At 40.6% G+C, this 14967-nt stretch overlaps 1 protein-coding gene across 10 annotated transcripts in view; it reads left to right on the forward strand.

The window, feature by feature from the left end:
• The window catches only part of EPS8 (EGFR pathway substrate 8, signaling adaptor), a 176069-nt gene extending 168314 nt beyond the window's left edge, over positions 1 to 7755 (forward strand). For all 10 annotated transcript variants that reach the window (XM_072798866.1, XM_072798867.1, XM_072798858.1 and 7 more), the window contains 3 exons: positions 3273 to 3453; positions 4575 to 4704; positions 6474 to 7755. In XM_072798866.1, coding sequence (XP_072654967.1) covers positions 3273 to 3453; positions 4575 to 4704; positions 6474 to 6587 — 425 coding nt within the window. In that variant the 3' untranslated portion in view covers positions 6588 to 7755. The remainder of the gene's footprint in view (positions 1 to 3272; positions 3454 to 4574; positions 4705 to 6473) is intronic.
• The last annotated feature ends 7212 nt before the right edge of the window (positions 7756 to 14967 follow it).

Below are 14967 nucleotides of genomic sequence, written 5' to 3' on the forward strand. Positions count from 1 at the left end.
CTCCCTCTCACCCTTCATTTTTCCTGTTTCTGTCTTTTGACTTATCAGAAGGTTTCCTGAATACCTAAGGCATTAAAAAATTAGACTGAAGTAACTATTTGGTTATTACACATTTTCATTTACTTCCCAAGGACATCAAATGCTTTCTGAGACATTCTCCCTTGAGGAAAAAGAGAAAAGAAGGAAGGAAGGTAAGCAGGTAGGAAGGATGGATGGAAGGATCATAAAACAATGGTCACAATAAAAGAAAATATCATAAAACAATGGTCACAAAAAGAAGCTGTTTTAGTAGCTAGATATTGCCACTTGCCAAGTTAATTAGTTAACTGGATTACTATATCAGTTCTCAACTTAATCCTTGAAGGTTATATACAATTAATATCTATGTGTATATGTGTGTGCATATATAGATAATACATATATATGTAATCATATATAATGTAATATGTGTATATATGCAAATAATGTTTTTAAATATACAAATACATTATTCTCTTTCCCATACATTAATTTTTCCCCATTTTTCTCATAAAGACATATGCATATACAAATCTTTCCCATAAGCATAAAATGGGTTGGGGAAAGGGATAATTTGTAAGTTAATCAAAGGTGGTTTCAATGACTTTGAACCCATAAAGCAGCCATGATCTGAATGTCAAGAAATCCAGTTCTAACTAAATTCTGCTAATTAATAATGTGATTTTGATAGATCATTTCCCCTCTTTTGGCCTCCATTCTCTTCACTGTTTCTTTTAGGGGTCTATATACAATTCTTTTCAAAATCTCTCTCACTGAAAAAGTCAGCAGAATGCCTCAGTCACTTGTTTATTCAGTGAGTATTTATTGCATCCCTACCCTGTTCCAGGTATTTCAGGTAAAGCAAACAAAGCAGGCAAAAATCCATTTTCTCTTCAAGTATATATTTTGATGGAAGAAGGTAGATAAATGATTGAGTTGATAGGGAACATTTTAAGTGGTTTTGGAGAATAATAAAGCCATTTGGATAGGAAGGGCTGTTTGGGAGTGCATTTTTTAAATAGGGACATTTTAAAGGAAGGGAAGAATGAGCCAAGTGGATTTGTGGGGGCGTAGCGTTCCAAGCAAAGTGCCTTAAATTTGAAGAGCACCAAGGAATCCATTATGAGCTAGACTGGAGGGTTCCAGGAGAGCAGTAGAGATACCTCAGAAAGTAGTCATCTAAGGCCTTTTACTGGGAGTAGTTTGTGTTTCTTGGGAAGGTTTGGAGCAGAAGAGTTGCAGTATCTGACATATATTTTAAAAGATCATTTTAGCTGTTGTATTGAAAACAGAAAGAGCGAGGGCTGCAGTATTTGAGAGTGGAAGGAGGACAACCTCTGAAGAGGCCAGTGGCTCAGATGGAGCTAGTCACAGAAAAAATGGACTGAAGTGATTGGGTTTTGAGTATATTTTGATGATAGGACTAACGGAATTTGCCAATGGATTGAATGTAAAAAGGACAAAGGGGAGTCTAGCAGAACTCCATGGCATTTTTGCCAGAGGAACTGAAAAAAAATAGGATTACCATTAAACAAGTGGGGACATATAGCATAAAAGCAAGCTTCAGGAAGAAGATAAGAAGTTCAGATTTGGACATTTGAGCTACCAAATAGACATCTAAATGGATATATTAAGTAGACGGTTGGCGTATATGTGTCCAGAGTTCTAAGGAACAAGTCTGGACTGGAGAAATAATTTTGGTAGTCATCAGCTTTTAAATGGTATAGTGATCATTAATGGAGTGAGTATAGGCAGAGGAGAGGTCCCAGGATCATGCCCTGGGGTACTTCAATGCTACTTACTGGGGAGATGAGAAGAACCAGAAAAGGAGACTTGAGAAGGAGAGGCCAATGAGACAGGAGGAAAATCAGGTGAGTGTGGTGTCTTGGGGAGGCCATAGGGGAAGAACGCTTTTTTTTTTTTTTATGAAGAAGGCATTTTAAGGAACAATCACCTTTCTATGTTGCTGGTGAGTTAAATGAAACAATGATTGGGAACTGACTGTAGCAGTTAAGCAAAATGTTGTGGAGGGTTGGGGCCCAAAGCCTAATTTTTTAGCAATAAATTAAAGAGAAAATTGGAGAACACAAATGGGAGTCAACTAGGATAGACAGCTTTTCACGGAATTTTACTAAAACAGGAGCAGAGAGATGGGCAGTAGCTGGGAGGGACATAGGGTCAAGAAAGGGCTTAAAGGGAAAAGGAATAATAACAAAATAAAAATGTGTTTGTATGCTGATGAAGCGATTCAGTTAAAGAGGAAAGTGGATAACCTAGATAAGTAAAGGAGAAATTACTGTTGAAGTATTTAAGTAGTCAGAGGACATGGGATCTAGTGCACATATAAAGGGGCAAGCCTTAGAAGCATGGACACAGTTGATCCATAATGTATTAGGGAGGGAGGGGAGAATGGAAAGGAAGGGAAGGATGCAGGGAAAGAAGAAAGGGAAGGCAGAGGGCAAGAGGAAAGTGCTGGTAGGTGAGGAAAACTGCTAGGAACTTAAAGAGGTTCTCTTCTAACTTATTATTTTATTTGGCATTAGGAAAGTGAGGTCATTAGTTCTGGGTAAAAATTTGGGGATGAGTGTTGGAGGTTTTACAGAGAAAGAAGAGAGTAAATACTTGTCTAACAGTTGCCATTTATTTGGTCTAGGGCAGGTTCTCAACCTGAGCCTTGTTGACATGGTGTTGGATAAGTCTCTGTTGTAGGAGACTGACAGGTACATTGTAGGATGTTTTGTGCAGTCCAGACCTCTACCCATGACATGATAGTTGCGTCCTTCCTCCCCACCCCCCACCCAATTGTGCTGTTCAAAAGTGTCTCCAGCCATTAGCAGATATCCCTAGGGTCAAAATTTCCCCTACTTGAGACCATGACCTAAAAAAAATGCAGTATGATTGTCAGGAAACAACAGCCTGGTTGAGGTTCATATTCATGAATTTAACATGAGATCATTCAGCATTGTTGTGTTGTACTCAGGGTACAGGTGCAGACACAGAATAAGCAGAAAGTTAGATTTAACAAGGGGTGGGGTTTTGCCAAGGGAGTACAATGAAGAGAAGAGAAGAGCCAAGGAGTGGTTTTAATAATTGATCATGGAATTTGTCCTGTGTGAGGATGAACATGAGGAAAGATGGTAGGCACACTAGATTATAAGTCCTACCAGGGACAAAGGGTTTGGGCATTGGGGTTCTAAAGAGAGCAACATATGTTAGAAGTTTTCAAAAATACCCTATTCCATGTTGGTGTCTAGGAAGGAAATCTCAGATGGAGGAAGTGCAGGATGAGCTCATCCACAGACTGACCATTGGTCGGAGTGCCGCCCAGAAGAAATTCCATGTGCCACGGCAGAATGTACCAGTTGTCAATATCACTTATGACTCCACGCCAGAAGATGTGAAAACATGGTTACAGTCGAAGGGGTTCAGCCCCGTGTAAGTCTCTCTGGGAAGACTGCATTTCTATGTGTAATATATGTGTGATTTTCAGTTTGGTTGCTAAGATGTCATGTCACAAACGATTCTAAAATGTTGGGGAGACCAGACCGCATTTGTTCGATGCTCAGGAAATAACTATAGATATTTATAGCTTAAAAAGAATTGGAAGAAGGAGAAATAACTATAATCTGGTGGTACCCTGTTTCTTAGATGATGATGTCTGCTTATCATTGGCCCCTTAAGCAAAAACTGCCAGTAGCTTTGAGGTGGTAGCTTTCTTTCCCCCCTCATCTGGTTACACAGGGTAGGACTGAGGCCTTAGCTGGACTCCCCAGACCTTAGACAGCATATAGCAGAATATGCTGCTGCTGCAGGATATAGATTCTCAGCCAAATAAAAAATAAATTACCAATCATAGACTATAACCTAATATAACTTTTCCCTTGGTAAACCTATCTACATTTTAAGCACTTGAAAATATTTATGTGTATGTGATACAACGGCCTATTTCAATAATACATACTTAAGAGAACTTTATAAACTTACATACCCAACATGACTGAAAAATGATACACATTGCTTAGTCAGTTGCTTGGTTACTAGAAAGTTATCTGTTCCCCCTATGAAACACCATATTTAAAGGAATTGGTACTCAACAATAATGATACTAAATACAATTGGTTCCTTTTTGATACTTCATGATCATGTAGCCTCAGGATCATCATCATGAAAGCCCTTGTCACTGCCCTGAAGAAGCACTGTAGTAACATTTTATAAGAGTTTCATTATATGGAACACTTAGAAAACAGAGGTAATAGTAGGACCAGAAATTTTTTTCTCTTGTTTTATCTAGATAATATTTTTTTTTCTGAGAGAGCAGGAGAGTGCACGAGTTAGGGGGTAGGGGTGGGCAGAGGCAGAAGGAGAGAGAAAGAGAATCCCAAACAGGCTCAGTGCCCAGCATGGAGCCCAACACAGGGCTCAATTCCATGACCCCAAGATCATGACCCAAGCCGAAATCAAGAGTCAGACACTTAACCAGCTGAGCCACTCAGGTGCCCCAATCTAGATAATATTTTTAATGCTGTATTTCTTTTTCTTTCTTCTGTGTTTTTCAGGACTGTCAATAGTCTTGGAGTATTAAACGGTGCACAACTTTTCTCTCTCAACAAAGATGAACTGAAGACAGTCTGCCCTGAAGGGTCCAGAGTCTTTAGCCAAATCACTGTACAAAAAGCTGCATTAGAGGTATGATTTGTCAACCTAAGTTGATATTTGTCTGCATTAATCAAGAGTGTGGGCCGAAAATTGAAAGCTCTGAAATCAGCTGTTTGTGTCCACATTGGTCAATTTCCCTTTCATGCAGAGTTAAGTTTGACTCAGCTTTTTATAATTTATCACTAGAGACTATCAATGACCATTTGAGGGGAGATTAATTTATCATAAATGCTCCTGTAATATGAAGCTTGGAGCATATGGTTTTGGACATTTAATGAAAGGCCTAATGTTCTCATTTTATATGCATTAACTACTTCTGTAGGAATTTAAATTTTGACACAGTAATGGACATTCACTTCTGAGTGAGTAAATGCCTTAAGAGGCCAGAACTCTTTTGCCTGTTCTTAATATTTAGTTTGGAGATTCTAGTAGGTCAGTAGTTAAAATCCTGGCTTAAAATCCTGGCTGTGGGTCTTAGATCTTAGTATATATCTAAATAATCAGAGGGAAAATATTAGGAATCATTGGAAAGAGAGTGTGCTGAAGAGTAATTACTTAGCCATAGTTGTCAGTAGGAAAGAAGAGGAAATGTTTTCTAGACTGACTATCCTTAAGCTTCGCATATCCTACTCTTCTTAAAATGGGCTGTGTAAGGGTAGTCATTTCAAGCCATATCTCACAGCTCTTGGTATCTTTCATGAAATTATACTTGAACTCAAATGAAAGTGTATTGGCTTTGGCGTAAAATTGATACATAATTTTCTCTAGTAGTATATCCTCTAAATTCAACAGTGAAGTAACTCTGAGTGAAGTAACTTCACATATGCAACCCTATAACCACTCTCAGGAGAAATTTTACTTCCCTGGAAATTTTTCCTACAACATTGATCTTGGGAGTTCCTTATTAGGTGGATCCTGGGCATCTTCTATATTAGGGTTTCTGTATATTTAATATGAATAAGGATTGAATCTTCTCTGAGGCAGTTTTTATTTTACTGTTATACATTTTAATTTTATTGAGAGCATATATTTCCTTCTCAAGGGTATGATAGGAAGTGCCAAAATTTCTGAATTCCTTTGTATCAGATTGTCTGTGATTTTCCCCCACCACCCAATTCCTCTTGGGTCTTACTTCCATTCCTCTGGATATAAATGGAGGCAGAGACTGAATACCTGAGTTGCTTCATGTTCCTCAGTCACCTTCTGACTACACCCTTCTCTTGCATTTAGTCCATCTTTTAGATTACTCACCTGGGTTGCCAAAAACTTCTATTGATGAGAGCAGAATAAGGAAGGTGCACAGGGATGGTAGGTAGAGAGTGGCAAGGAGGAAAGCTGACTTGAGGTCAGAGGGTCAGAACCTTCATGTATTCTGAAGGGAACTTGGTGTACCCTGAGCCTAGTCTTCGAGCCTAATTTAGAATCCCCTAATGGCAGATGGGTATCTTGCTTAAGAGGGTTCTTTAATAATTTGCCATCTCATTATGCTTATTGTACACATATCTTATTTCTCCCAGGGAATCTGGAGCATTCCACATACATTATTGATTTATCTTTATCATGTCCAAGTGAAAGGCATGGTGAATGAATTGCCTTAAGACATCTCATAAATGAAAAAATGATTAATGTGATGTATTACTGAATTCCAGAAGCATCACTTATATGAAGGGCAGCCTTCAGTTTTCCCCAAGAGATAGTAGGAGAAAACCAAAGGACTCTTACCCTGAACCATTTCATTACATGACCTGCAGCCCACACAAACCTGTAACCATCTTGTCTGCACCATGTTTGTTTTTCAGGATAACAGTGGCAGCTCCGAGTTGCAAGAAATCATGCGAAGACGACAGGAAAAAATCAGTGCTGCTGCTAGTGATTCAGGGGTGGAATCTTTTGATGAGGGAAGCAGTCACTAATTTGTTTTTAAACCCCGTTTAAATTTGCGGCATTATTCCAACGTGCTTTGTTTTAAGAAGCCATGAAGGGAATGTCAGATTCTTATTTCTTGGAATACTTAAGTTATCGCCATAAAGAAACAATGCAAACATAAGTAAGCAGAGGACTTTTTTCCTGGGCCATTTTTTTTTTTATTAAAACTGAATAATTGTAAAATGATGCTTTGCCCTTGGGAAATATTTTACCTGCTTTCACAAGGTTGAGGTTTCCTTTATTGGATTAATTATTTCATCCCCACTTCAGTGTATAAGCAGGTATTTTTTGATAGAGGTAAATTTATTTATTGCAGCAAAACAAAGATATTGCCCGTGATTTAAAAATCTAAATAATTTCACTTTTGCCCATGATTCTGGTGTCTGTCATTCAGAGTGTAGCTTACTTTCGGCTAGGCTCTGCTTACTTAGTTCTCTTCCTTGACATACTCAATGATAGAATGTTTAGATTTATTTAAAGTTCTTAATGCCAACAGTTTTTTTTAAAATCAAAACATTTAATGAACTGTAAAATACAACAAGCCTTGGACATGCAAATACAAACCTATGGAGCATTCCCAAGACATTTTATGTGTCATGGCTCTGTTGATCACAATTCCTTGTATAGCTTGTATTTTGATTTAGTTTATATTCTGCTTATATTCTGCTTATTGTGTTCTTATATATGAGAAAGCACAAGTGGACAAGAGGTCATATGCAGTCAAAATGTGTCCCAGGAAGTAGCCCGCATTGGTGTGCATTACAGTATTTTGCTTAATGAAGGCCTCAGTTCTAAATATTGACATAAGTAGTTAAATGGATATTGGGGCCATTTTATGTGTTTATCTGTGTCAAGTTCTTCTGGTTATAAGAAACACTTAATTTACACATATTTTAATCCTGTGAAAGATTCTAGCTAGATAGAGAAAAGAAAGATACTTAACCTTCAACAAATGTTATTTTTGGAAACACAATTTTTGTCATTAAATGTTATATTATTTCACATATATAAAACAGATGTTATGTAAGAATGTTGTATATTTTAACATAAATCCATTTAGAGAGATTATCTAGATTCATTAATTTTCATAGTGCCTTTTTCACATGAGTCAGCTGGAAAGTCTGCAATAAACAGTATTTGCTGTATGGTAATAAATGGCTTCTGTGTCATTGGCAAAAGGGATCTTTGGTATGTAGGCTCCGGATCAGGTTGGGTAGAATGGGAAAAACAGAGGCCCATTCTTTTTTTATTTTTTATTTTTTAAACTGATTTCCAGTACAGTTCAGCCTCTAGTGAAAGCTGGTTACAGTGATAAGAACAAATATATATAGCACTTATGAGTCCTAAGTGGTCCCACAGAAATGCCTCCTTAGGCATCTGTAGTAACTCTCTTGAGTTGTATTTTTTGACAAGGAAACAGCTTCCTAGGGTCTGATCCCCCCCACCCCCCAATTATGAGAGATACGGGAGTTGTTAATCTTCCCTATAACTATGCCCCTCAGACAAAGTGAAACAAACATGAGAATGATGAGGGTTATTCTAGATCTTTTCCATGACATAAGCAATGACACACATTTATAACTTGGCCCATATTGAAAGTCTCTGAAAATGTAAGGATAAGACAAGAGGAAATAGAAAAGTTAAAATAGCCTGAATATAATGTGATATATAATATATTAAAAGAATTGGGGTAATGCATAGAGATATCTTTATGGTATGAAATCCCAAAGGACAATATCACAGTGGTGGCAGTTGCAGGAGTGGTTGCCTCCTTCTGGGCTATGGGAACAAAGGGCAGAGTTGGGATTAATAAAATTTTAGAATCTTGAGGGAGAGGTACCACAGAGTTTGGTCCTGGTACCTGAGAAGTTTCAGGGAAAGACCCCACAGCTGGTAAACAAACCTCTGAGAAGGGGGTGCAGTCTGTCTGGTGCTGTCCCACCTCAGGAAATTCAGAGAAGAATTCAGTTGAGAAAACCCCACAGACATGGGATTCAGCCCTCAGAAGACCACGCCAGCCAGCTGGTACTCAGATTTCTGGGAGGGCATAATGAGGCTGCTCTGGGAGTGTAGGAAAAGACAAACTGGTAACTAGAACCTACTGGGGCTCAATTGCTACTTATGGAGTGAAGAACCATGATCAGCGTGGTGGTAATAAAAACAGAGGAGAGCAGGTGCCTTGTCCCCCTCTAGCTTCCTGCCTCCCCCTAGCACCCTCTTTGGACAGAATCTGTTGGGAACACACCTGTCACAAAGTTGAGGAAAGAGGGATATATTTGAAAAAGCTCAATAACCAACCCAATCCAATTCTGGCTACTTTGCTTAACTTTTCTATGCCTATTTGAGATACCATACAAAAAAATTTTAAAGCTCATATTTTTACCTAACAAGATGTAATCCTCCTTCTCTGTTATTTAAATGGAAGTTAATAAACATAATTTGTAAACAGGCAAAAAAAAAAAAAAAAAGAACATAAGAACATTGAGCTACCACAGAGGTAGTAATAATAGGACACAGCTTCCATGCCTTGGGAGAGGGGAGCAAAGGGAGGGTTTGGGTTTATCAGCGTTTAGAAGCCTGGAGGAAGGGCCCTAGAAAGTTTGAGCCCAAAGCCCTAGGGGAGTGCTGTCTGGTGTTGGTGCTGGTACCTCAGGAGCACAAAGGAGAGATGCCCTGAGGAACGGGGACAAAAAGCTTTGAGGAGAGGAATCTGGACAGTTGAAGCTGGTATCTTGGAACCGGTATGTAGTGATGTTGGTTCTGAAAGGTAGGGGGTTGGGGTGACTAGAAACTAGAATCACCTACTGCTACGGGATTAATAGCTGCTGCCAAAGTGAAGATCTCTTCCCTGGTGGGAAGCGATTTGATGATGGTGTGACCTCTGTGTAGTTTTCTTGGTTTTGGTGTTCATTGAGCTTCCTGGGATTACAGGATCAGTTTTTACTGAATTTGGCAAAATTTTTACCAGTTATTACTTTTGTTTGTTTGTTTGCCCAGTCCCTCCTGCTTTTCTAGCATTGAAGGGCTCCAGTTGCATGGGTATTAGGCCATTTGAAGTTTTCCCAGGTTTATTAATACTCTGTCAATTTTTTCCCCAGTCGTTTTTCTCCGTGTTTCATTTTAGTCCATTTCTGTTGCTGTCTTCAAGTTTGCTAGTCTTGTCTTCTGGAGTTTCTAGTCTGCTTTTAGTCTTTCATTGTATTTTTCATTTTAGACATTAGAGTTTTCATCTATAGAAGTTTGTTTCAATATTTTAAAGTTCTTTTCCATGTCTCGATGTGTTCAATACTTGACTTTATCAATCATAAAATAGTTAAAATATGTGTTCTAATGTTCTTGTTTATGAGCTCTGTCATCTTTCTAAAGGTGAGCAGTAAATTCTCTCTTTCCCTCCTCCACTTAAGAGGCACTGAGTCATAGGAAACAAATGTGAGAGATACTCTAGTTACTTAAAACTCTTCCTTTCAGTATTTTTCACTAAGAAAATATATGGGAAATTGAGATTAATTTGTTTTTTAAAAGTAAATTTAGGGATGCCTTGGTGGCTCAGCATCTGCCTTTGGCCCAGGGCATTATCTTGGGATCCAGGATCAAGTCCTGCATCGGGCTCTTTTTGGGGAGCCTGCTTCTCCCTCTGCCTATGTCTCTGCCTCTCTGTGTGTCTCTCATGAATAAATAAATAAAATCTTTTTTTTTAAAAAGCCTTTAAAAATAAATAAAAGTAAATTTATGGAGGCTGCACTAGGGGTTACATAGAGGTCTCACTAGAGCTGGGCCTGCTCACCTTCTTCTCAATGCTTATACACAAGGAGACTGGAAGAGTATTAGAAAGTATGGATTCAGTAAAGGGGTTTATATAAACACCAGTTGTTTCTGAGTAGAAGACAATGTTCATTCAGTAAACACTTAGTTAACTGTCTACTTTAAGAACTAGATATAAGGGATGCCTGGGTGACTCAGTGGTTGAGTGTCTGTCTGTGGTTCAGATCGTAATCCTGGGGTCCTGGGATTGAGTCCCTCATTGGGCTCCCCACAGGGAGCCTGCTTCTCCTTCTACCTATGTCTCTGCCTCTCTCTGTGTGTCTCTCATGAATGAATAAATAAAATCTTAAAAAAAAAAAAAACTAGATATGAAGGGGAATCCTAGATAGAGACTCTGGCCTCAGGAAACACAATCTAGAGAACTGTACAGCTTGCAGTATTTATCCCTGGAGCTAGTCTTATTGATCTCCTGGGGCTAAAGTATACCCTAAAACCAGGAGTAGGGGGGAGGTTTTCTAAAGGCTGTGATTTTATACTGTGACATTTAGTTTTTCTCAGAGGATGTGCCTCCAAGTTAGGCTGGTCAGAGATCTTTGTAGAGTTATTCAAAGGGCCCCTAGGAATGAAGTGGGTGGCATAGGAAGGTACCATTCATTCTACTACCCATCTCTGGGATCTTCTTTTCTTTATTTAAAACAAAACAAAACTTAGAAAACAAAAAGCTACAGTTGCTGCTGGCAACTCCCAGAGAAAGGCTGTATTTCTAGCAGTCCTGGGTCCCAGACAGAAAGAAATGTCAGTACTCACATCTTTCCCTTATCCACACCTCTCTCCACCACCTCAATTCCTCAGTGTCCTCTGCTCTGCAGGCCTCTTCAAGACCTGTTCCCACATCACCTCGCGACCTCCTTTCCTGGCTTCTTTGTTCCTTTCTGCCCTCAGAGGACAGGACAGGAAAGAGGCTGAAGAAGCTGATGCTCTGAGCTCAGTGTTATGGAAAGCACTCTGTTTTAGTGGAAGGAGCAGGGGGCATAGTTACCAGAAACAGAATTATCTTCCAATATCCAAATGTTTGGGTTTATCTAGTAAATCTATAAAAGAAAGGCTATAAAATAAAATGGTAAAATTCTGATAAGCTAAAAGAAATTGCTAAGAACTACATTTATTGGATTCTAATCTGAATTGGGGAAAGATACAGATATCAATTGCTCTCAGAGGATTAAAGTCCTGAATCTGGATTTCTGGGGATATTTTAACAGCTGAGACGCTTCCTGAGGAGCCTTAAGCACACCACCTTTGCTTTGGTGTGGGAACAGGGTGGGCAATGAATCAGGGCCCCTGCCAGGCCCAGATGGTCCTGGTCCAGGCTGGTCCCTTGGGCTCTTTCCTTCCTGAGTGTTGTTCCAGGTACTTGGCCCAATTCCTGCTTCTTTTCTTATCCCTTGAGCCTGGCCATGGAGTGAAACAATTTCTCCAACTTTAGTTATTCCTATCATCCCCCCCAAATGAATACACAGTCTCTTTCAGATAATGGAAAAACAAGAAATAATATACTCACACAGTGAGAAATTAATATATTGCTGGTCCTGTTTTAACATTTCTTACTTTAAAGCTGGCGTGCTAAGGCCTTCTGCCTCCCATGTATTCTAAGAGAAGGGAAAGAAGAACTGAACTCAGTATTCTAATATCTTTCACAAAGACCCCCACTTTACACGTGGGGAAATTTAAACTCAAATAGGGGTCAAGTAGCTTGTACAAAGTCACACAGTAAGTAGAACTAAATTTGGACTCAGTTCTCTTGGACTTCTGTATTTCCTGCAAATCTTTGCATTCAGATGTCATAGGTCAGTGTATAAAAAAATTTAAGCATAAAAATATCTTTTCAAAACATGACATTTTTATATGGTATACCACTGTATAAAACAGGTAAAATCAGTTTCTCTCACTGGAGTTGCAGAGAGGAGGTTTGGAGCCTCATTTGGAAATCACTGGCCCGGGTCCCAGGAGATTCCCTCCTCCACAAAGAACGTGAAGGGAGACTGGGAGCTGATCATTCCATGGCAACAATAGACTTGGCCTCAGCAGTCATTTACATCTTTGGGAAATTTCAGGTGGCTGACCACCCCTTCAAAACAGCACTTCGTTTAGTCAGGAGAATTGCGTGCGGACATCCTCTCCTACTTTCATACCTAGGCTTTGAAGTAGAAATTAAATAAGATGCCAATATGTGGACAAATATTAGCTGACCCTGGTCCCAGTTTTCCCTTGTGATTGCTGGGCCAGAGCCAGGAAGAGGTACACATTTGCTGCAAATTAATCTGTGGTGTGGTTTATCCAATAAACATAACAATGCTGCAGGGTCTTCTTCAGCTCAGGGAGGCATGTGGTCAAAGAGTGTGACTTGCACCAGGGAATAGATGAAAGTGGCAGAGCCACTGAGTCACCGGCTGAGACAGTTGCCATGACCTGCTGTCTGGCTTACAAAATACAGCCCTTTGTAAGGTGACAAGGTCTAGAGCACTAATAACTTGTAGCAACCCAGGATCCTGGGCCAGTCAGTGAAGACACATTTTACATTAGGAAGACAGCACAGGGAAGTTAGTTTATTATCTCCTCTCTACAACCAATCTTATCGTAGGGCAGAATTTAGACATTTAGGTAATTCATTTCATTTGTCTTGTAGCAGTAGGGGGAAAAATGAGGAAGTGACTATTGTTATTTTATGCCTTGGTGACAGCACAATGGATTTACAAAATGCAAATTAAAACAGCTATCTGGAATTGGAATTGCTTGGATGCTTCTCACTTCCTTTAGCATTTGTCAAACTGAGTTTCCCACACCCCTGTCAGACAGGAGTGTGCAGATGAGATGCCTCTCTCAGAGTTGCTGACTCCACGTTTGGCAGTACTTGGCACAGGGGGTGGTTACTGCTTATCTGGGGAGCAGGCCTCATGGAGGGCATGGCATGCTAAGATCTCCCACTTCAGGGGATCGAGGGGTCAACCGCGCCTGCCCGCGCTGGAGATGGCTTGGTGCTGGAATGAGTGGGAGGTCTGGAGGTCTGGACGTGCTGAGAGACTTGGCCCATTGTCCAGCATGTATTCCATGCCGCCTCTGCCAGGCCCTCGGCTGGTGCTTTACACAAGTCCACAAGGTTGGCATTACTTTGTTGTCATGGGGACACTCAGGCTTAGAGATGGTAGGTCACTTCTCCGGGGCTCACGGCTCCTGAGTGTCAAGAGTACAGGCTGCTGTAACTCAGTCTGTCATTTTCACTTACGTTACTCTGCATCCCCAAGCCACAGCCACCACGCCAGTGGCTTTACATTTAATCCTCAACACAACAGTGTGGAGAAAGCTCTTCCTATTCCCATGTACCAACAAGGAGCCTGGTTCTCTGAGGGACCAAGTGGTGTTCTCAGTGGCACCTGCTCACTCCAAGCCTCTGTTCTTGACTCTACCGGGAGAATTCACTCGTAACTCTTACATGGGGGGGGGGGGGAGGAGCGGGAGAGAGAGAGAGAGAGAGAGAGAGATCATGGGTAGGGAGGAAGGGCAGAGAAGAAGAAGCAGGCTCCTTACTGAACAGGGAGCCTGATGTGGGATTTGATCCCAGGACCCCGAGATCATGACCTGAGCTAATGGCAGACACATAACCAACTGAGCCACCCAGGGGCCCTCTAACAGTCTGTGCACATCAACATCTTTGTCTTAGGTGTAACCAGCTTTTCAGACATTACGTTAGTGTGAATTTGCACAGCTTGCCTGCACAATTGCAGACATTTTCACTGAATGTGAATCAGATGTGATCACATTGTGCTCTGCTGGGAAACCGTTTAGTGTGGGTGATATGCACTAGACACAGAACACACATTGCTGATGCACTTGGTAATAGAGAATCAAAGTAGGGAGCCAGGCTGGGACAGTCCAGGACTCTGATCTGGACAGTCAGCTCCTGCTTAGGTACCACAAGCCTTTATGACACAAGAGTCCACATTGGATCACATGCTGCACCTTCCTCACCTTCCTTCTATTCTGAGGTGGGGTGGGGGTGGGGGTTCACTTGTCACACTGGGAAGACTGACCCAGCCCAATTCAGGGACCAACTTTAGATGCTCTTATCAAATTTGTTCAAGAATTCCAAGATGGCCTTTGGGGACTGTGGGAAGTTGGTTTGTTCCAGGGAGTCATGCAATATGCTATGTTTTTCCGAGTATTGTTTTCAGCCCCACCACATGTTATTTTATTTTCTTGAAGCCCTGTACTGTCATAAAGCTACTACCACCATGTCCATTTCACAGATGAGACAACTGAGTCACAGGCAGGTGGAGTCTCAGCTTAGGTCTCTTCCCATCTAGTCTCTTGTTCTAAATAGCTCTGCTCTGCTAGACTGCTGGACCCTTGGCTGGCCTGCTTCCCAAGCTTACTCATGGGTTAAGAGTGGATGTGATCTAGTTCCATTTTGGACATAAAGGAACCCTCCAAGACCATTCTGTTTTGTGTCTATAAGGCTGTAGTGGTTCCAGTGAACTTTTCCTAGTTAAAGCTCTTTGGACTCTTTGGTGTTCTTCAGAGTGAACAAAAATATTTTGTGTCAGCCGGCTT

The sequence above is a fragment of the Canis lupus genome, chromosome 25, assembly GCF_048164855.1.
Source record: "Canis lupus baileyi chromosome 25, mCanLup2.hap1, whole genome shotgun sequence".
NCBI lineage: Eukaryota > Metazoa > Chordata > Mammalia > Carnivora > Canidae > Canis > Canis lupus.